Source organism: Scyliorhinus torazame, chromosome 1 (genome assembly GCF_047496885.1).
Source record: "Scyliorhinus torazame isolate Kashiwa2021f chromosome 1, sScyTor2.1, whole genome shotgun sequence".
Lineage (NCBI taxonomy): Eukaryota > Metazoa > Chordata > Chondrichthyes > Carcharhiniformes > Scyliorhinidae > Scyliorhinus > Scyliorhinus torazame.
Genome location: NC_092707.1, coordinates 201330508 through 201352954, shown reverse-complemented (window position 1 = coordinate 201352954; position 22447 = coordinate 201330508). Strand labels below are relative to the sequence as shown.

The following is a 22447-nucleotide window of genomic DNA, read 5'->3' as shown; positions in this document are numbered from 1 at the left end:
TGCCATAGAGCGAGTGCATTGAAGGTTCACTGGCCTGAATCCTGGGCCAGCAGGATTGTCCCATGGGGAGAGACGAAGGAGACTGGGCCTGCATTCTCTCGAGTTTAGAAGAATGAGAGGCTGGTCTCACTGAAACATACAAAATTCTTCCAGGGCTCGTCTAGGTAGATGGATGTTTGCCCTGGCTGGGCAGCCTAGAGGGTGCAGTCTTGTAATAAGGGGTCAGCCATTTAAAATAGTTAATCTTTGGAATTCTCTGCCCCCAGATGGCTGTGGAGGCTCAGCCATTGAATATGTCCAAGGCAGAGATTGATAGATTTCTAGATGGTAAAGGCATTAAAGGATATGGGGATAGTGCGGGAAGATGGTGTTGAGGTAGAAGGTCAACCATGATATAATTGAATGGCAGAGCAGGCCCAAGGGCTAAATGGTCTATCCCTGTTCTTATTTCCTATGTTCCTTAACATTTTTTGTATGCGGTACAAGGCATTATACAAGATGGAGAATCGAATGAAAGCCGTATTATAGGGCTTGTGGAATTCAACAGTGAATATGCGTGAGTTCCTTATTTTTCTAATCTTTAACGTGTTTTTCTGAATCTTGGTTTTAAATTTCATCTATGTAGAGAACCTATCTGTTATTGACCCCACAGTGTACTCCTTTGTAGTTAACAATAAGTGGCAAATGTTAGGTGACCTAGCATCACATCAAGTCAATTTTAAGATTGCAAATAATATTCGAGGTCTGGTGATTTCCTGGGCTAATTCTCTGTGTGATTTTTCTATCTTGGGAGAGAGTCTGTCTTTAATATCCTACACTTAGGATCATAGGATGACTGCTGCACCGAAGGAGGCTATTTGGCCCATCATATCCTTGCGGGCTCTCTCTGAGGGCAACTCAGCTCATCCCACTACCTTGCCTTTCCCTGGTAAGCCTGCACCTCTCATCTCTTCAGATAATTATCCAATTACCTTTGGAAAGCCATGGGTGAATCTGCCTCCACCCCCTCTTGGGTCGTGCAAACCAGTTCTTAAACACTGCATAAAAATGTTTTCTCTCATAATGCCAATCACTTTAAATTGGTGTCCTCTGGCTCTCGGCCTTTCCATCAGTAGGAACCGTCTGTCCCTGTCCAGACCCTTGATGATTTTGAGCACCTCTATTAAATATCCCCTTAATCTCTGAGGAGAGCAACCTCAGCTGAGCCGGTCTACCCACCTAACTGCAGTGTCACATATTGTAAGGTAGCTGCCAATTGCTGGGATCTCTGATTCCATTAACTGGGCAGGGTGGGGCAGTCTGTAAACCAAATCATTAATGCTGTGCCCTTCAAATCAAGACTTTTAGCTTCAATAATTTTCTTTAGCCTTAAAGAATGAAATCTGGATTTTATGGTCAGCAGTAAACCAATGGTGCTGACCTCAAAGAAAGCTGTGCCGAGAGATCTTGTGATCTCTAGTCAGAAGTTTACAATCAATTGCACATCGAGAGAATTATTTCCATTATCAAACTGTAATAATACGGTTCAATTCCCGTTCCAGCCTCCTCGAACAGGTGCCGGAATGTGGCGACTAGGGGGCTTTTCACAGTAACTTCATTGAAGCCTACTTGTGACAATAAGCGATTCTCATTTTAGGGCAGCACGGTAGCATTGTGGATAGCACAATTGCTTCACAGCTCCAGGGTCCCAGGTTCGATTCCGGCTTGGGTCACTGTCTGTGCGGAGTCTGCACGTTCTACCCGCTTGTGTGTGGGTTTCCTCCGGGTGCTCCGGTTTCCTCCCACAGTCCAAAGATGTGCAGGTTAGGTGGATTGGCCATGATAAATTGCCCTTAGTGTCCAAAATTGCCCTTAGTGTTGCATGGGGTTACTGGGTTATGGGGATAGGGTGGAGGTGTGGACCTTGGGTAGGGTGCTCTTTCCAAGAGCCGGTGCAGACTCGATGGGCCGAATGGCCGCCTCCTGCACTGTAATTTCTATTTAAAAATATCAAAACTTGTCCAAGCAACATTCACAGTCAAGCAGGAAATGTAAAGCTAATTCTGACTAATAAACAAGCCACTTAAAAAAAATTTACACAGCAAAATCAAAATTGGAATATAAACGTGAGGTGGAGATGGAAGTTGAAATAGCATGAAAACTCTTACTTTTTAAAATACTTAAAAGTATAGTAATCAGTATTAGTATAGAGATTTAACAATAGTCCACATATTTTTCAGGGATAGATCAGTTATTACTCAGATTTCAGTTTAAAAATCTTTTTAGTGCAACCATTGAACACATGTTTTACTGGGCTTTTTGTAGCAATATAAGAAGAGGGGAAAGGGGCTATTGTCTCCGGGTTTCAGTGATTGCTGGCTGGGTTAGGTTAGGGTGCCACAGTGCGGCCTGTGTCGGAGATGTGAATGAGAGACTGCAACTTTGGGATTTCCACGTTCATCCTTTGCTGTGCTAAATCCTGTGGCTGAAGTGAGGTTCAGGGTGGGGTGGTGACGCAAATACTGACAATTTGACATCAACACTCCCGTAGGTTTTGTGGCCATAACATTTTACTGACTGAGTTTCTTGTTCCAATAGTTGCAAATTATGCAAATATCATCTGTAAAGTTATTTCATGCTGACATTTGGAATGAGAACTCAAATTCAGCCAAGCCCTGTGTTAGGAAGCTACCTACGAGAATGCAGCATGAAGTTGGTTGCAAAGGTTATCACTGTGAGCTCCATTCATGTAGGAGCAGCTTTACAAAATCCAAAGTATTGGTGAAAAGATCAAAAAGGAAGCTTTTAATAAAGAAACCAATTTTAAATAGGTTTGGAAAATACACTGACTTTTAATAAGGGAAGTTCTTTTGATGAATTGAATATATGTCTGATGATTTCTGTGGTACCAAAAGGATTTTTTCAACCTTTTGTGATGGGATTACAAGACTTTTCGGTGATATGTTTCGTTCACAATCTTTTCCCACCACCAAACTTTGCATTTTGTTGCTGGGTGCTGTGACTGATTTTCGATTGAGTGAACTAAACTTAATTTTATGAAGCATTGTGCTGTTTGTTATTCTAGTGGCTAGGTTACTAGATGTGTACTCCAGAACTTATCCAAGGAATTCAAGCTCAAATTGCATTGCAGACATTTGAGAATTTGAATTGAATTCCTAAAAAGAAAACTAGATTTAATAAAAGTGACCAAAAAGCTTTCAAATTGTCGCAAACACACTATAACGTCTTTGCTTGGTCTGGCTTATGAGTGATCCAATCCTTGACCAACATTTTTGACTCTAAGCTGCCCTCTGAAACGGCCAGCGAGCCACCCAGTTGTATCAAACCTTTCAAGACAAATCAGCTCAGCAACTCGGGCCGGGCACTAAATTCCGACCTTATTAGTGATACTCGTATCCTGGCAATGAATTTTTAAAAGTTATGCCACTTTGCTGTTTCAGTTTTGTCCAAACAAATTGTTTCAGTCTGTAAACATGAGTTTTTCCTCTTAGGATTTTTATGTACACTCATAGAAGAATGGCGATCATCGCAGAGGATGTTTCATTGGAAGAAATAGTGCCTGTGTCAAAAGATTTTGTGATTGAGGAAGGTACTGACTTGCTGCTCTTGTAATTCTAGATAGATGATGCATGAGAAGTGGCCTAACATTTTGGCCATCGGAGAGGACACATGGTTTTGTCCTTCTGGAAGCTTTCCCCAAATAGTCAAGGCAATACTGTGAATTTATCTCTTCGGGAATTACACTGGACCACCCACTGTGGGTGATGTGGTTACATTGCACCCAGTAAAAATATTGGGCTGGATTCTCCACCCCCCCGATCGCAAAATCGCGTCCGGCGCCGGGGCGGAGAATCCACTTTTGTGCGTGGAATCGGGACCGGCGCTGGTTCCTTGATTCTCCGGCCCCCGAAAAGAAGCAGCGAACTGGGAAGTACACCACACCACATATCCCTTACCTGTGGCCATTGCTGGATGCCCGCCCTGCCATTCTCTTCCCTCGTCTGGCCGAAGTCCTGATGGCGTGGACCACGCATGGTCCTGCCGTTCAGGATACTCGCGTGGTGGCTGCGGACTCAGTTCGGGGGCGGGCTGATCGGAGGGCAGGGGGGACCGGATTAATTTTGGGCGGGCGGTACAGGTCAGGCGTGCGGCCGATTGGGTGCACTATTTACGAGGTCCAGCTCCACAGTCTGAGTCCGCCATGGAGCACAGCCCGGCTGCTGGAGGCCACCACCGTGTGCCTGCGCGGCCTCTGACCCGGAAGTGTGGGAGCTAAAGCTGCAAGCTTCACGATGGGTCCCTGCTAGCCCTCTGCAGGGCTGTGAATATGTGGCCTTTTGACGCCAGTTTTTCTGGCGTGAAAGGTTACAGTTTTTACGACGGGTGGGGACATAGCCCCTGAAACGGAGAATCCAGCCCACTGAAATAGCTTGAAGCATTAGTAAGAGTATTACAAAAAATACTAATGATCAAAACCGTGCAAGAAAAATTCAGGAGGTCTGTCAGCATCAGTGGATAGAGAATACGAGTAAATGGGCGGGATTCTCTGTTCCCCCAGCTGTGTGTTTCTTGGCGGCGTACTGTTGGCTGACGATGAGATTCTATACTCCCGCCGCTTTCCCATTGAAGCCACCCCATGCCATTGGGAAACACGCAGGCGGGGGTGCACTGGCGGGGGGAGAAGGCAGGAGAATGGGGATGAGAAAAATATCAGCTATAATTGAATGGCGGAGCAGACTCGTTGGGCCAGTGGCCTAATTCTGCTCCTATGTCTTATGGTCTCATGGTGGGGGGCAGGTGTGGATGGAGGAGGAGGAGGAGAAGAGTGAATTTCAATGGCCGGAGGGTTCCACCTAACTTTTCAAATCGAATGCGACTTATTTTCAAAACTGTACAGGAGTTCTGAAGAAAACTCATATTGGACTCGTAATGTTAATTCTGTTTCTCGACAGATGCTGCCAGACCTGATGAGATTTTCCAGCATTTTCTGTTTACATTTCAGATCTCCAGCATTCGCAGTATTTTGCTTTTATAACAAAAAGTACTGGGTAGAATTCTCTGATAATGGAGCTATGTCCCCACGTCCGCGAGAAAACGGGCGCAATTCACTCTGGATTTTCCTGGAGAAAGTCCAGAATGCTTCTCTGTTTTGCAGGGGAGTAGTAGGGCCCCGGAGTAGTCCTCGCAGCTCCGGCTGCCGATACGGGGCCCTGCACTTCCGTCCGCGGGTCCGCGCAACATGGCGGACCCCACATTGGACCGACTCCAACAACATAGGCCCCCCCCAGATCGCGCGTGCCTGCCGATCGGTGGCCCCCGATCGCGAGCCTGGCCGTCCTGGAGGCCACCCCCGGTGACGGATTCCCCCGCCCCCCCACCAGGGCGGCCGCAGACTGAGTCCGCAGCCACCACTCTGAGTGCCCACCGGGTGGAACCATGAGTGAACCACGACGGCGGGAACTCGGCCAGTTGTCGGCGGAGAATCACCGCGGGGGCCTCTTTCAAAGGCTCCCGATCGGCGCCGCGTCGACCACGGGCGTGCGACTGTCGGCAATTCTCCGGTTCCCGGAGAATCACGGGAAGGCGTCGGACCCGATTGCGAGCCTGATGCTCCATTCTTTGCCCCCGCGCCAAGCGCGATTGCAGCGCGGAGGCTCGGTGAATCCCAGCCACCATTTCCAGCTTGTGATAACTGTGGTGTAAAATTTACAACCTCTTGTGTACTTCATTTTCCGGTAGAGTAGGATAACTTGGATGCATGGTAGCACAGTGGGTAGCACTGTTGCTTCACAGCTCCAGGGTCCCAGGTTCGAATCCGGGCTGGGGTCACTGTCTGTGTGGAGTCTGCACGCTCTCCCCGTGTCTGTGTGGGTTTCCTCCGGGTGCTCCGGTTTCCTCCCCCAAGTCCTGAAAGACATGCTTGTGAGGTGAATTGGACATTCTGAATTCTCCCTCAGTGTTTCCGAATAGGTGCTGGAATGTAGCGACTGGGGTTTTTTCACAGTAATTGCATTGCAGTGTTAATGTAAGCCTACATGTGACAATGAAGATTATTATAATTATTATTATTACACACTTAAATGTGAAAAATGGACAGCAACCCCTTTATTGTGGAGGTTTACCCTCGAGGTATGCTCCAGGCTCTGGTGGAATCCCAGGAGAGGAGAAATTTACACATCTGCAGATCCCAGCTAGCCATCAAATTCACAGAATTATCTCAAAGATTATGGGACCACTAAACCATTCCTCAGGAGTTCACGGATGCCTCAATTGTTCACATGTACAAAGGAAAAGGACAAAAGTCTGTGTGAGAACCACAGGGGAATCTCGTTGATTGTGACAGCTGGTAAGATTTGAGCAAACGTTCTACCCATCAGACTGGTAAGCAGAAAGTGAACTTCCAGAAAGTCAGAGTGGGTTCAGAGGCATTTGTGATATGGTCTTCACACTTTGGAAAAAAAGTGAAATGTCGTGAAAAACAGATGGGGTTCAACTGTGCCTTTGTTGACCTGACAAAGACGTTTGACACAGTAGTTAGGTGCCTTGTGGAAAGTCTTAGACAAATTTGAAATTTCTGGTAGCGCAATCTGTTACCGCAATTTCACTATGAAATGATGGTCAGACCCACTGACTGTAATGAATATACAGACTCCTTTGGTACAACAGGTGATGTGAAGCAACCAGGTGTCACAGTCCCTGTGCTCTTCAGTTTATTATTTTCTGCCATGTTTTCTGGGGCATTTGATGGAAATGAATATACACCCGATGCAAAGCAGATGGCAATCTCGTCAATTTAAGATGACTGAAATCTGCAATGAAGGTATCACAAATGACGATGTGGAATTTGTTGTTTGCCGATTGACTTTGCCTTCATTTCACATTGTAAGCACAGCCTTCAGTGGATCATGGAGTGTTTTTCAGAAGTGTCTAATGATGGGTGAACTATCAGCTTAAGGAAGACCGAAATACTCCACCAAATTCTGACTGTACCCACCTACTATATCAGTAACACAACTCTAAAGGCTGTCGATAACTTCACCAGTCTCTGAATCACAACCTCCAGAAATGTCGGCATTGACAATGAGGTGGCAAATAGAATTGCCAGAGCAAGCTCAGCATTTGCCCATCAATGCAAGTGACTGTGGAGAAAGTGAAGTATCAAGCTTGCAATAAAACATGCTGTGTAAAAGTTGTGGTTCTTTGTGTTTTTCTTGTGATTTTCTTTCTGTGGTCGATGTGCCAAATTTCCTGAGGTTCGCCTCACGATGTCCTGCCTTAACCTTGGCCTACTTTCTGGGTGGTGTTCATCTTTGAAGTTGTCAATACATGACTGCCTTAGAGATGTCATCGTCAGTCATACATGAGCACTGTGGAGATGGCATAGCGGGTACAAAAGGCCATGGGGACTGGGTGAAGGCTATGAATTGGCGTGGGATTGGCATGGGGAGTGAGGGCAAGTAGGCCTAACAGCATCTAAAACGACTGAAGTCCAAGAGAACCCAGACAGACCTTTCAACCAGTCCTTGTTTACACTCACCCGCATGATTTGACTCAAGCTATCTGCCTCCATAACGAAGATCAGGCTCACATTTTCCAAGGTCCCTCGGTTCTGCTGCACATTTTCGTATCCTACTTTTTGTTGTATTGTTGCTTTATTTTCCCTCCCCAAATCTGCCACTTCTCCAGATTGAATTCCATTTTCCACTTTTCATTCAACTTGACCAGTTAATTCTATACTTGAGAGTAAGGAAAAGAGGTACGATCTACCCGAATGGTAGCGAGCACATTTAGCCGAGAATTTCCCAGTACTCAGAGCTCCAAGAAACACCACGCCACTAAATGCCCGATTTGGGGTAGATATGGGGCGTCACTTAGTCCCATTTTCTGCATAGAGGAGCTCCACTCGCCTGAACTCAGTGCGTTCTGACCGCTTGACCCCCCCCCCCCCCCATCCCCCCGACACGACCCCCAAAGCCCCAACTCGCCTATAAGCCTGGCCCAATTCGCAGCCAGGGAAAATGTTAACTCAGCACCTTGGCAGTGCCAGTTTGGCACCCTGACAGTACCCCTGGCAGTGCCACATGGGCACCATGGCAGTGCCAGGGTGCAAGGCTGGTATTGCCAGGGTGCCTGACTGGCAGTGTCCGTGTGGCACAAGCACCAGGGCGCCACCCTGCCCAGAGGGTAAGTACCTTGGAGGCCTCTGATCCCCATGGAGATCTCCATGAGTGCCATCCTGTCTGGTCCCCGTTTATGGAGACCAGCGCTCACCCGAGATCTCCAAGGCGAGTGTTAGATCCCCTCGGTTAGAGCGTGGGAGTCTCACTCTAATATGTGGATTTGCCAAGATGTGATCCCCCCACAATGGGCGGGATTCATATTGTGATGTCTCCCGAGGTGTGGTGAGCCGGGTAGATCCCAGAAGAAGGATCTCCCAGCATCTACTGGCCCATTGTGCTGCACTGTCTTTCGGGCATAATGCGGCCGGTGGATCGTACGCCAGTCCTGTGAAATCCTATTTTTTCTTTTCAGACTCAACCTTTCTGCCCTCAACCTTTCTGCCCTAACAGTCATCTTTATCCGTGTGTTCACATTGTGCGTGTGTTCACAGCCGTCCAGCCAACTGAGCTAACAGATTAAGCTAAGGGGGAGTAAAGGCATATTGTATCACAATCCAATTTATTCATGTTTAATAATTTTATTTTCTTGTAAAACTAATTAGCCGTCCTGTGACTTTGTTCCTCCACACTTTGTAAAAGTTATGTTCTTTTGAGCCAGGGTTCCATTCTGGGATCTTCCCATCCAGTTATAACATCAATTGTGATTGTAACACTGTGGACAAGGGAGTAATTGCTGTGATCCAATCACTGTTAAGAATCCTCTTGAACATTCTGCAGGTTGCATCTACATGAATAAATATTTTAAAATTGTAAATGTTTAACATTGCATAATATTTTGATATTATTTTTCCATTTACTTTTCAGTGGTTCCGGATACACATGTTATTGGTAAGTCTTATTTGTTTTCGCTGTCTCATACATGTATTTCTAAACTGATAAATTCATACTTAAAACATGAATTCATACTTACACAGCACAGGAATGCTGAGCCAAAGAAGGCAATATCAGAAAAGAGGCTCAATAGTTTGGTTAAAGAGGTGGGTGAAAAGGAGGGTGTTGAAGGAGAAGAGGGAGGTAGAGAGTGTAAGGGGGGGGGGGGGGGGGGGCATGAGACTGGATAAAGGCACAATCATTAGTAGCCGGTGAAGCATGAGGTTAGATAAATACTTCAGAGATTAAGGTAGAGGGATAGGTCTAGAAGTAACTTGCAGGTTTGAAATACGACACACAGAAGGACCGGGAAAGGACATGAGGATTTAAATGTGACGTTCAGAATTCTAAATTAGGGGACTTGGAGCTAATGTCACAATAATGGGTGAGCGGGACTTGATTACAACATTTTGGATGTGCTGACGGTCATAGAGTTTGCAAAGTTATAATTGAGGAGCTACAAACTTCCAGGGCTTTGCTGTCCAACTGACCACATTCATTCAGCTTCCTGCAGGAAATTGCTTTGGCCACAGGTACTGGCTTATGAGCAACCAGCCTTGCCACTTCCACCATTTTCCTTTCTGAGGGCAAGCTTCTGAGCTTTTTCAAACAGTCCCGGGAATGGGAGGGGTCTTAGGTCTTTGTTTTGATTTGCTGAAATTCAGCACACTGAGTTGCCCGTCCCTGGGACAAGACAGAATATTGCCCTGACCATCCAAGGGTTTACAGAGCAATGATAAACTTTGGGAGTGAGAGAGTTCTGAGAGCACGGAGGCGGCATCAGGGAGAATGAGACTCAGCAGCATCATGACTGTACATTTGAAAAGCTGACTCATTTTTTGCTGTGGTTATTTGGTAGGTTTGCTTACGAAAGTGTAGAGTTTGCACATTATCCCCGTTTCTGCGTGGGTCTCACCCCCACAGCCCAAAATGATGTGCAGGGCCGGTGAATTGACATGCTACATTGCCCCTTAATTCCGCGGAAAAAATGAATTAGGTACTCTAAATTTATTTTAAAAAGCAAACATTGAATTTTAGCAGCTCACACCAACTGGCAGTTGTTTGAAGGAACTGAACAGCTTTTCCAGCAGAGATTTGAATGGACGAGATAGCTTGCAAAAAGTCCACACTGAAAGAGGCAAAAGCAAGTTAGAGATGTGAAACAAGGAGGCAAATTTGCTCTCATGGCTCCCATTAAGTCAGCACTGATTGTCTTGGCTTTGATTTAATCTTCCAGAGAGCCTGACTAAACTTACGTGGAATGTTATTATCCACTGAACCTTTGCTCTCGTGAAATACTGCAAGAGAATATTGGCTCAGAGAATCTAGATGTAGGATCAATCTGAATGGCGCTACGAAGCAACAAAGGGTGGAACATATCTGTGGCAGTTGTCTGTCATCTCCAAACTGTAGTGTTAAGGTACGAGATGGCATGAAACAGGAAATTTGAAATGCATCATGAAACAAGGATGCTGCAGTAATACTGGGTGACTTAATCTACAAAAGATTGGGTAAAGCAAATTAGCAGCTACACTGTGGCAGATGAATTCCTGGAATGTGTACAAGATGGTTTTTTTAAACCAGTATGTTGAGGAACCAACTAGGGAACTTGCTATTCTAGATTTGATATTATGCAATGAGAATGGGTTAATCAATAATCTTGTTGTGTGGGGTCCTTTAGGCAACTGTAATCATCAGAGGCAGCACAGTGGCACACTGGTTAACACTGCTGCCTCACAGCACCAGCGATCCGGGTTCAATTCCAACATCGGATGACGGTTTGTTTATGTGGAGTTTGCACGTTCTTCCCGTGTCTGCGTGGTTTTTCCTCCGTGTGCTCCGGTTTCCCCCATAGTCCAAAGATGTGCAGGTTAGGTGGATTGGCCAGGCTATAATTGCCCCTTAGTGTCCAAAGATGTGGAGGTTTGCTGGGGTCACGGACAGGGCAGTGGGCCTTGGTAGGGTGCTCTTTCAGAGGGTTGGTGCAGACTCGATAGGCTGAATGGCCTCCTTTTGCACTGTAGAAATTCAGTGATTCTATGGTAACATGATAGAATTCTTCATTAGGATGGAAAGTAAAGAGTTCTAATCTGAAACTAGTGTCCAAAATTTAGACAAATGAAACTACAGAGGTATGAGGCATGAGTTAACTATGATACATTGGGGAACTTCATTAAAAGTCTTGACAACAGACAGGCAATGGCTAATATTTAAAGAAAGAATGTATGCATTGCAACAGTTGTACATTTTCTTTCTAGTGCAAAAGCGCAAGAAAAGCCACTCAACCATGACCAACAAAAGAAATTAGTATTGGATCCAAAGAGGAGTCATATAAAGTTGTTCGAAAAAGTAGCAAGCTATAGGATTGGGAGAAGTTCAGTTTTCAGCCAAGAAGGACAAAAAGATTGATTTCAGAGGGGAAAAGTAGAGTATGAGAGTAAACCGGAAAGGTGAGGTCACCCTGTTAGGGGTTTTCTATAGGCCTCTGAAAAGTCCCAGAGATGTAGAGGAAAGGATGATTCTGGATAGGAGCGAAAGTAACAGGGTAGTTGTTATGGGGGACTTTAACTTTCCAAATATTGACTGGAAACGCTATAGTTCGAGTACTTTACATGGGTCCATTTTTGTCCAATGTGTGCAGGAGGGTTTCCTGACACAGTACGTAGATAGGCCAATGAGAGGCGAGGCTATATTGGATTTGGTACTGGGTAATGAACCAGGACAGGTGTTAGATTTGGAGGTAGGTGAGCACTTTGGTGATAGTGACCACAATTCGATTACGTTTACTTTAGTGATGGAAAGGGATAGGTATATACCGCAGGGCAAGAGTTATATCTGGGGGAAAGGCAATTATGATGCGATGAGGCATGACTTAGGATGCATCGGATGGAGAGGAAAACTGCAGGGGATGGGCACAATGGAAATGTGGAGCTTTTTAAAAAAAAAAAAATGTTTATTCAGATTTTCCAACAAAATCCCCCCCCCCGTAACAAAAAGAAAAAAGAACACAAACACAACAATCGAATATAATACAAAACTTATACATTGGGTTTCCCCCGTATATAGCAACCCCCCCCATATGACATTCAAAGGTACCCTTGGGGAAGCCCCACCCCCCACCCACCCAAATACCCCCCTCGAAAGAGACACCCCCCCACCCTTGGGTTGCTGCTGCTGCTGACCTCCTCCTAACGCTCCGCAAGATAGTCTAGGAACAGTTGCCACCGCCTGAAGAACTCCTGCACAGACCCTTTCAAGGCAAACTTTATCCTCTCCAGCTTAATGAACCCTGCCATGTCATTTATCCAGGCTTCCACACTGGGGGGCTTCGCGTTCTTCCATAATAGCAAGATCCTCCGCCGGGCTACCAGGGACGCAAAGGCCAGGATACCGGCCTCTTTCGCTTCCTGCACTCCAGGCTCGTCCGTTACCCCAAATAGTGCCAACCCCCAACTCTGCTTGACCTGGACTTTCATCACCTTGGACATAGTCCTCGCGAAACCCCTCCAAAACCCATCCAGTGCCGGGCACGACCAGAACATGTGGACGTGATTCGCCGGGCTTCCCGAGCACCTCCCACATCTATCCTCCACCCCAAAGAACCTACTCAACCTCGCCCCTGTCATATGCGCTCTGTGAATAACCTTGAATTGTATTAGGCTGAGCCTGGCGCAAGAGGAAGAAGAATTAACCCTACTCAGGGCATCAGCCCACAGACCCTCATCTATCTCCTCCCCAAGCTCCTCCTCCCACTTGCCCTTTAACTCCTCTACCGAGGCCTCCTCCTCTTCTTTCATCTCCTGATAGATCACCGAAACCTTGCCTTCTCCGACCCATACACCCAAAATCACCCTGTCCTGAATCCCCTGTGCCGGGAGCAACGGGAATTCCCTCACCTGCCGCATCACAAACGCCCTCACTTGCATATACCTGAACGCATTTCCCGGGGGTAACCCAATCTTCTCCTCCAGCGCCCCTAGGCTCGCAAACGTCCCATCTATAAACAGGTCTCCCATTCTTCTAATCCCTGCCCGATGCCAACTCCGAAACCCCCCATCCATCCTTCCCGGGACGAACCGATGGTTCTCCCGAATCGGGGACCAAACCGAGGTTCCCACCTCGCCCCTATGCCTTCTCCACTGCCCCCAGATCTTCAACGTTGCCACCACCACCGGACTCGTGGTGTACCTTGTCGGCGAGAGCGGCAGCGGTGCCGTCACCAGTGCCCTCAGGCTTGTGCCCTTGCAGGACGCCATCTCCAACTTCTTCCACGCCGCCCCCTCTCCCTCTATTACCCACATTCGGATCATCGCCACGTTGGCCGCCCGATAATAGCTGCACAGATTCGGCAGCGCCAGCCCTCCCTGTCCCTGCTACGCTCCAGAAACACCCTCTTTACCCTCGGGGTCTTATTTGCCCACACGAAACCCATGATGCTCCTACCTACCTGTTTAAAAAAAGCCTTGGTAATCATAATGGGAAGGCACTGGAACACAAAGAGAAACCTCGGGAGGACCATCATTTTAACCGACTGTACCCTGCCCACTAGCGAGAGTGGCAGCACATCCCATCTTTTGAAATCCTCCTCCATCTGCTCCCCCAACCGCATCAAATTAAGCTTGTGCAGGGCCCCCCAACTCCCAGCCACCTGGATCCCCAAGTACCGAGTTCCTTTCCGCCCTCTTCAATGGTAGGTCGTCTATCCCCCTTCCCTGGTCCCCTGGATGCACCACAAAGAGCTCACTTTTCCCTACATTGAGCTTATAGCCCAAGAAGTCCCCAAACTCCCTTAGAATCCGCATGACCTCCGCCATCCCCTCCACTGGATCTTCCACATACAACAGGTCGTCCGCATACAGCGACACCCGATGTTCCTCTCCCCCTCGGACCAATCCCCTCCATTTCCTGGACTCCCTTAGTGCCATGGCCAAAGGTTCAATTGCCAATGCAAACAACAAGGGGGACAGGGGGCACCCCTGCCTCGTCCCTCGGTACAGCCGAAAGTACTCCGACCTCCGCCGAGTCGTAGCCACACTCTCCACCGGGGCTCTATATAGCAGCCTGACCCAGCTGATGAACACCTCCCCGAACCCTAACCTCCGCAACACTTCCCACAGATACTCCCACTCCACCCGGTTGAAGGCCTTCTCCGCATCCATAGCTGCCACTACCTCCGCTTCTCCCTCCACCGATGGCATCATAATCACGTTGAGGAGACTCTGCACATTACAAATCCCGTCTGGTCCTCATGAATCACCCCCGGGACACAGTCCTCAATTCTCATAGCCAGCAACTTAGCATCCACACTGAGGAGCGAGATCGGTCTATACGACCCACATTGCAGTGGGTCCTTGTCCTGCTTCAGGATCAGAGAGATCAGCGCCCCGGACATTGTCGGTGGCAGGGTCCCCCCCCCTCCGTTGCCTCATTGAAAGTCCTCACTAGCAACGGGCCTACCAGGTCCACATATTTCCTATAAAACTCGACCGGGAACCCATCTGGCCCCGGGGCCTTCCCCGCCTGTATGTTCCCCAGTCCTTTAACCGGCTCCTTCAACCCAATTGGCGCCCCTAAACCAGCCACCTCCTGCTCCTCCACCCTCGGGAACCTCAGTTGATCCAAAAATCGTCGCAGCCCCTCTTCCCCCACTGGGGGCTCAGATCTGTACAGCTCCTCATAGAAGTCCTTGAATACCTCATTTACTCTCACTGCACTCCGCACTGTATTCCCCCCGCTATCCTTAACTCCACCTATCTCCCTCGCTGCTTCCCTCTTGCGAAGCTGGTGTGCCAGCATCCGGCTCGCCTTCTCCCCATACTCTTACGTCGCCACCTGTGCTTTCATCCACTGTGCCTCTGCTTTCCCTGTGGTCAACAGGTCGAATTCCGTCTGGAGACCTCGCCTCTCCCTGAGTAGTCCCTCTTCAGGGGCCTCTGCATATCTCCTGTCCACCCTTAAGATCTCCCCCACCAACCTCTCCCTCTCCCTGCCCTCTCTCTTCTCCCTGTGGGCCCTGATGGAGATTAACTCTACCCTGACCACCGCCTTCAATGCCTCCCAGACTACCCCCACCTGCACCTCTCCATTGTCATTGGTCTCCAAATATCTCTCAATGCACCCCCGCACCCTCCCGCACACCACCTCATCCGCCAATAATCCCACATCAAGACGCCACAACGGGCGCTGATCCCTCTCCTCTCCTAACTCCAGCTCCACCCAGTGCGGGGCGTGGTCTGAGATGGCTATGGCCGAATACTCCGTTCCCTCCACTTTCGGGATTAGCGCCCTACTCAAAACAAAAAAATCTATTCGGGAGTAGGCTCTATGTACATGGGAAAAGAATGAGAATTCCCTGGCCAGGGGCCTGGCCAACCTCCATGGATCCACTCCCCCCATCTGGTCCATAAACCCCCTAAGCACCTTGGCCGCAGCAGGCCTCTTCCCCGTCTTGGACCTAGAGCGATCCAATGCTGGATCCAGCACCGTGTTGAAATCCCCCCCCCATTGTCAAGCTTCCTACCTCCAGGTCCGGAATCCGACCCAGCATGCGCTTCATAAACCCGGCATCATCCCAGTTCGGGGCGTATACGTTTACCAGTACCACCCGCACCCCCTGCAACCTACCGCTCACCATCACGTATGGACCTCCATTATCCACTACAATATTCTTTGCCTCAAACGACACCCACTTCCCCACCAGTATTGCAACCCCTCTGTTCTTCGCATCCAGCCCCGAATGGAATACCTGTCCTACCCATTCCTTTCTCAGCCTGATCTGATCTGCCACCTTCAAATGTGTCTCCTGAAGCATGACCACGCCTGCCTTCAGTCCCTTTAAGTGCGCGAACACTCGGGCCCTCTTAACCGGTCCATTCAGGCCCCTCACATTCCAAGTTATCAGCCGGATTGGGGGGCTGCGCACACCCACACCCCCCCCAGCTGACTAGCCATCTCCTTTTCTAGGCCAGTCACGTGTCCGCGCCTCCCGCACCCTCCAGTCCCCCAGACGGCGGACCCCCGCCCCGACCACCTCTCCTATTTCCAGTTCCCTTTTGGCCAATGCAGCAGCAACCCTATACCCCCCCCCCCCCTCCCCGCTAGATCCATATCTAGCTCTTTTGCTCCCCCCATAACACTCCCGTAAGTTAGCTGACTCCTGCTGACCCCGGCCTCTCCCGCCTTCCCATCAACTCCCCCAGTGTGGGAATCCCCCCTCCCCCTCCTCACTGGCCGTCAGTGTGCGCTCCTCCAGTACCCCCCCCCCCCCCGACCCCCTCCTCCGTTTCTCCATAGCGCAGGGAAAAGCCCGCGCTTTCATGAGCCGGCCCCGCCCCCTCTGGCGCAGCTCCTTTTGCGGGCTTACCTCAATTTCCCACCCCCGGGCCTCCCCTCCCTCCAACACCGACGCCCACACTCTCCCACAGTCTCCCCATCAAATCCCTTCACCCATCCCCATCCAGCACCCAACCAAGGGAACATTCCCTACACGAACCCCCCCCCCCCCAACAACAAACCCTCAATTTGAGTCCAACTTTTCAGTCTGTATCAAGCTCCATGCCGATCCTGGAATGTGACCCACAATCGCACTGGCTGCAGCATACCGAACTTCACCCCTTGCCGATGGAACACCGCCTTAGCCCGATTAAAGCCAGCTCTCTTCTTGGCCACCTCTGCACTCCAGTCCTCGTAGATTCGGATCGCCATGTTCTCCCACCTGCTGCTCTGCTCTTTCTTGACCCATCTCAAGCCACACTCTCTGTCCATAAAGCGGTGAAACCTCACCACTACAGCCCTTGGTGGCTCGTTGGCCTTGGGTCTCCTTGCCAGGACCCGGTGCGCCCCATCTAGTTCCAGGGGCCTCGGGAAGGCTCCCGCGCCCATCAGCGAATTGAGCATCGTGCTCACATATGCCCAGGCATCGGGCCCCTCCACTCCTTCAGGGAGACCCAGAATCCGAAGATTCTTCCTCCTCGACCTATTCTCCAGGTCCTCAAATCTTTCCGCCCACCTCTAGTGGCAGCGCCTCGTGTGCCTCCACCTTCACCGCCAGGCCCAAGATCTCGTCCTCGTTCTCTGAGGTTTTTTGCCGCATCTCTCGGATCGCCGCCCCTTGGGCCTTCTGGGTCTCCGCTAGCTTCTCAATCGCCGCCTTCATTGGCGCCAGCATTTCGGTTTTCAGCTCCTCAAAGCAGCGTTTAAGAAATCCCTGCTGCTCCTGCGACCACTGCGCCCATGCTGCTTGGTCTCCATCCGCCGCCATCTTGTTTTTTCTCCCTCTCACTTTTCGCTGCTCCAAGATCCCTTTTTTCACCGCTCCACTCCTGGTCCAATCCATAAACTGTCGGGGGGACCTTGCTGTCACCTTCCCACACTGGAAGCCGTTGAACAAGTGCCGTTGGGGCCCCTCTAGAGAGCCCAAAAGTCCGTTCCGGCGGGAGCTGCCGAACATGCGACCTATCCAGGCATGGCTGCAACCATAAGTCGGAAATGTGGAGCTTGTTCAAGGAACAGCTACTGCATGTCCTTGATAAGTATGTACCTGTCAGGCAGGGAGGAAGCGGTCGAGCGAGGGAACCGTGGTTTACTAAAGCAGTTGAAACACTTGTCAAGAGGAAGAAGGAGGCTTATGTAAAGGTGAGACGTGAAGGTTCAGTTAGGGCGCTCGAGAGTTACAAGTTAGCTAGGAAGGACCTAAAGAGAGAGCTAAGAATAGCCAGGAGGGGACATGAGAAGTCTTTGGCAGGTAGGATCAAGGATAACCCTAAAGCTTTCTATAGATATGTCAGGATTAAAAGAATGACTAGGATAAGAGTAGGGCCAGTCAAGGACAGCAGTGGGAAGTTGTGCGTGGAGTCCGAGGAGATAGGAGAAGTGCTAAATGATAATTTTTCGTCAGTATTCACACAGGAAAAAGACAATGTTTTCGAGGAGAATACTGAGATACAGGCTACTAGACGAGAAGGGCTTGAGGTTCATAAGGAGGAGGTGTTAGCAATTCTGGAAAGTGTGAAACTAGATAAGTCCCCTGGGCCGGATGGGATTTATCCTAGGATTCTCTGGGAAGCCAGGGAGGAGATTGCTGAGCCTTTGGTTTTGCTCTTTATGTCATCATTGTCTACAGGAATAGTGCCAGAAGACTGGAGGATAGCAAATGTTGTCCCCTTGTTCAAGAAGGGGAGTAGAGACAACCCCGGTAACTATAGACCAGTGAGCCTTACTTCTGTTGTGATCAAAGTCTTGGAAAGGTTTATAAAAGATAGGACGTATAATCATCTGGATAGGAATAATTTGATTAGAGATAGTCAACACGGTTTTGTGAAGGGTAGGTCGTGCCTCACAAACCTTATTGAGTTCTTTGAGAAGGTGACCAAACAGGTGGATGAGGGTAAAGCAGTTGATGTGGTGTATATGGATTTCAGTAAAGCGTTTGATAAGATTCCCCATGGTAGGCTATTGCAGAAAATACGGAGGCATGGGATTCAGGGTGATTTAGCGGTTTGGATCAGAAATTTGCTAGCTGAAAGAAGACAGAGGGTGGTGGTTGATGGGAAATGTTCAGACTGGAGTCAAGTTACTAGTGGTGTATCACAAGGATCTGTTTTGGGGTCACTGCTGTTTGCCATTTTTATAAATGACATGGAGGAGGGCGGAGAAGGATGGGTAAGTAAATTTGCAGATGACACTAAAGTCGGTGGAGTTGTGGACAGTGCGGAAGGATGTTTCAACTTACAGAGGGACATGGATAAGCTGCAGAGCTGGGCTGAGAGGTGGCAAATGGAGTTTAATGCAGAAAAGTGTGAGGTGATTCATTTTGGAAGGAGTAACCGGAATACAGAGTACTGGGCTAATGGTAAGATTCTTGGTAGTGTGGATGAGCAGAGAGATCTCGGTGTCCATGTACATAGATCCCTGAAAGTTGCCACCAAGGTTGAGAGGGTTGTTAAGAAGGCGTACGGTGTGTTAGCTTTTATTGGTAGAGGGATTGAGTTTCGGAGCCATGAGGTCATGTTGCAGCTATACAAAAGTCAGGTGCGGCTGCATTTGGAGTATTGCGTGCAATTCTGGTCGCCGCATTATAGTAAGGATGTGGAAGCATTGGAAAGGGTGCAGAGGAGACTTACCAGAATGTTGCCTGGTATGGAGGGAAGATCCTATGAGGGAAGGCTGAGGGATTTGAGGCTGTTTTCGTTCGAGAGAAGAAGGTTAAGAGGTGACTTAATTGAGGCATACAAGATGATCAGAGGATTAGATAGGGTGGACTGTGAGAGCCTTTTTCCTCGGATGGTGATGTCTAGCACGAGGGGACATAGCTTTAAATTGAGGGGAGATAGATATAGGACAGATGTCAGAGGTAGGTTCTTTACTCAGAGAGTAGTAAGTGCGTGGAATGCCCTGCCTGCAACAGTAGTGGACTCGGCAGCACTAAGGGCATTCAAATGGTCATTGGATAGACATATGGACGATAAGGGAATAGTATAGATGGGCTTCAGAGTGGTTTCACAGGTCGGCGCAACATCGAGGGTCGAAGGGCCTGTACTGCGCTGTTATGTTCTATGTTCTAAACTTGCAAGGAACATAAAAATAGACTGTAAAAGCTTCTTTAAGTCTACAAAAAGAAAAAGATTACAATCCGAAACAGGATAATTTATAATGGAGAACAAGAAAATTGCAGAGCAATTAAACAACTACTTTAATTCTATCTTCATTGAGGAAGACACAAATAACTTGGCTGAAATGCTAAGGAATCAAAGATCTAGTGAGAAGGAGGAATTGAAGGAAATTAGTATGACTAGAAATATAATGTTGGGGAAATAAAGTTGGGGAAATTAATGGGACTGAAAGCCGATAAATCCCCAGAGCCTGATGATCAGCATCCCAGGGGACGAAAGGAGGCGGCCACAAAAATAGTGCATGTGTTGGTTGTCATCTCCCAAAATCCTGTAGACTCTGGATCAGCCCCGGGAGATTGGAAGGTGGCAAATCTAACTATGTCATATGAAAGGGGAGGGGGGGGTGGGGAAACAGAATTTTCGACCCGTTAGCCTTCCATCAGTAGTAGGGAAAATGCTAGAATCTATTCCCAAGGATATGATGAGGACACTTCAAAAAATATCAACGGGGTTAGACAAAGTCAACATGGGTTTATGAAAGGGAAATCATGTTTGACAAACTTGCTGGAGTTTTTGAGGGTGTAACTAGTAGAGTAGATGAGGGTGAACTAGTAGATGTGATGTCTTTAGATTTTCAGCAATCTTTTGGTAAAGACCCACATAAGAGGTTAGTGTGAAAAATTTAAGTGCATGGGATTGGGGGTAATATATCGGCATGGATTGAAAATTGGTTAGCAGAAAGAAAACAGAGTAGGAATAAATGGGTCTTTTTCAAGCACATAGTGGCTAGTGGGGTCCCACAGGGATCAGTGCTTGGGCCCAAGATGTTCACAATATACATCAATGATTCAGATGAGGGAACCAAAAGTAATATTTCTAAGTTTGCAAATGACACACAACTTGGTGGGAAGGTAAGTGATGAGGAGGATGTTAAGAGGCTTCAAGGTGATTTAGACAAGTTGAGTGAGTGGGCAAATATTTGGCAGATGCATTATAACATGGATAAATGTGAAGTTATCTACTTCAGGTGGAGAAACAGAATGGCACAATATTATTTAAACGATAGTTTAAAGCCAGCATGTAGGTAGGTGCAGCAAGCGGTTAGGAAGGCAAATGGTATGTTGATCTTCATTACAAGAGGATTTGAATACAGGAGCAATGCTGTCTCAATGCAAATATACAGGGCCTTGGTGATACCACACCCAGATTACTGTGAGCAGTTTTGGTCTCCTTACCTAAGAAAGGATATACTTGTCATAGATGGAGTGCAGCAAAGGTTCACCAGACTGATGCCTGCAATGGCAGGATTGCTGTATGAGGAGAGATTGGGCCAAATGAGCCTGTATTCACTGGAGTTTAGAAGAATGAGAGGGGATCTCATTGAAACATCTAAAATTCTGTCAGGGCTGGACAGACTGGATGCAACGATGATGTCCGCTCTGGGGGGGTGGTGGGGGGGGTGGGATCTAGAACAAGGGGTCACAGTCTAGGATACCGGGTAGGCCATGTAGGACAGAGATGAGGAGAAACCTGTGGAATTATCTACTGTTGAAGACTGGAGACCAAATCACTGAATATATTGAAGAAAATAGATGGATTTCTAGACTCTGAAGGTGTCAAGAGGTTTGGAACAGCGTGGGAGTAAGTTGAGATAGAGGATCAACCATGATAATGTTGAATGGCAGAGCAGACTCGAGGGGCCAAAAGACTTACTCCGCCTAGTTTTCATGCATGTGCATTTCACAATAATAAATTATTTTTATGATTCTTTTAAAACACCAATGTGTTGGCTTCTAAAGTATGTTTTACACCTGGGCTCCTTATAGAAAAGCAAAAAATCTAGGAGAATTGCTTATTAAAACAGATTCGATATTGTGTAAGTTCTGCCATTTCTTTGTTGTTCTCTGGATGTCATTGCACTGACAAAGCCACATTCAATTGCCTAGCCTCGTTACCTTGGATGGTGGGTTTCCCCCTAGAATTGCTACAACCCGTGGGATGGTTGGTCCATGCAATTTTTGATTATTCCCTCTGTCCTATAAACTTTAAAAAGTGGTGCTGAATACAGCTTCTACATGGTTTGATTGTAGATTTGTCCCGTTTATCATTCTGATGCGAGTGAAGCTGTGCTGAAGATTGGTACCTGCAAGATGCAATCTGCAGCTGCCTAGTAGTAGCATTTGGTACTGGAGTGACAGATGCATTGGTGTTAGCCCGTCATGTAGCATCATGGACATGAAAATGCAAGACCAGGGTATTTTGTTGTGAGTGCAGTTATAAATAGATCTTTTGCTTTGAAGTAATGGATTTTATCATGCTGGAAATCTTCTCAGCTGATGCATGATAGGTTTTTATAGCTAGCTGCTTTGAAGCAGTTAATGCGTAGATTGGGTGATGAACAAAGAAGCACTTTTCCTGCATATATAATTTACTCCCACAAAATGTGAATGTGCTGTAATTTTATTAGGATTGCTTATTTTATCCTGGACTGGGGTAGAGTTTGGTATCCAAGAAGTATCTGGAATCAATTCAAAGCCTTTTGCAGAATTTTCCATTTTTGAAAGGTTTTCTAGATTTTGCTTTTACTTCATGCACTTTTATACAACCTTTTAATTTGTAAAGTTTTCAAGTTGTTGAACTTTGTCCGTGTTTATAATTTTTTGCTCGGTTACACAAACCACTTCAGAGTTCCTTGAACGAGTCAGTGCAGTCTGAAAGTTTTAATGCAATTATTGCACCACTAAGGGTAGGTGGCACTTGAAATGAGAGAAAATCCAACCTGTAATG

At 47.7% G+C, this 22447-nt stretch overlaps 1 protein-coding gene across 2 annotated transcripts in view; it reads left to right on the top strand.

Annotated features, from left to right (window-relative positions):
• The first annotated feature begins 478 nt into the window (after positions 1 to 478).
• Positions 479 to 22447, top strand: part of inpp5b (inositol polyphosphate-5-phosphatase B) — a 280167-nt gene continuing 258198 nt past the window's right edge. For both annotated transcript variants that reach the window (XM_072501900.1, XM_072501893.1), the window contains exons 1-3: positions 479 to 556; positions 3492 to 3589; positions 8985 to 9008. In XM_072501900.1, the coding sequence (XP_072358001.1) occupies positions 3499 to 3589; positions 8985 to 9008 (115 nt within the window). In that variant the 5' untranslated portion in view covers positions 479 to 556; positions 3492 to 3498. The remainder of the gene's footprint in view (positions 557 to 3491; positions 3590 to 8984; positions 9009 to 22447) is intronic.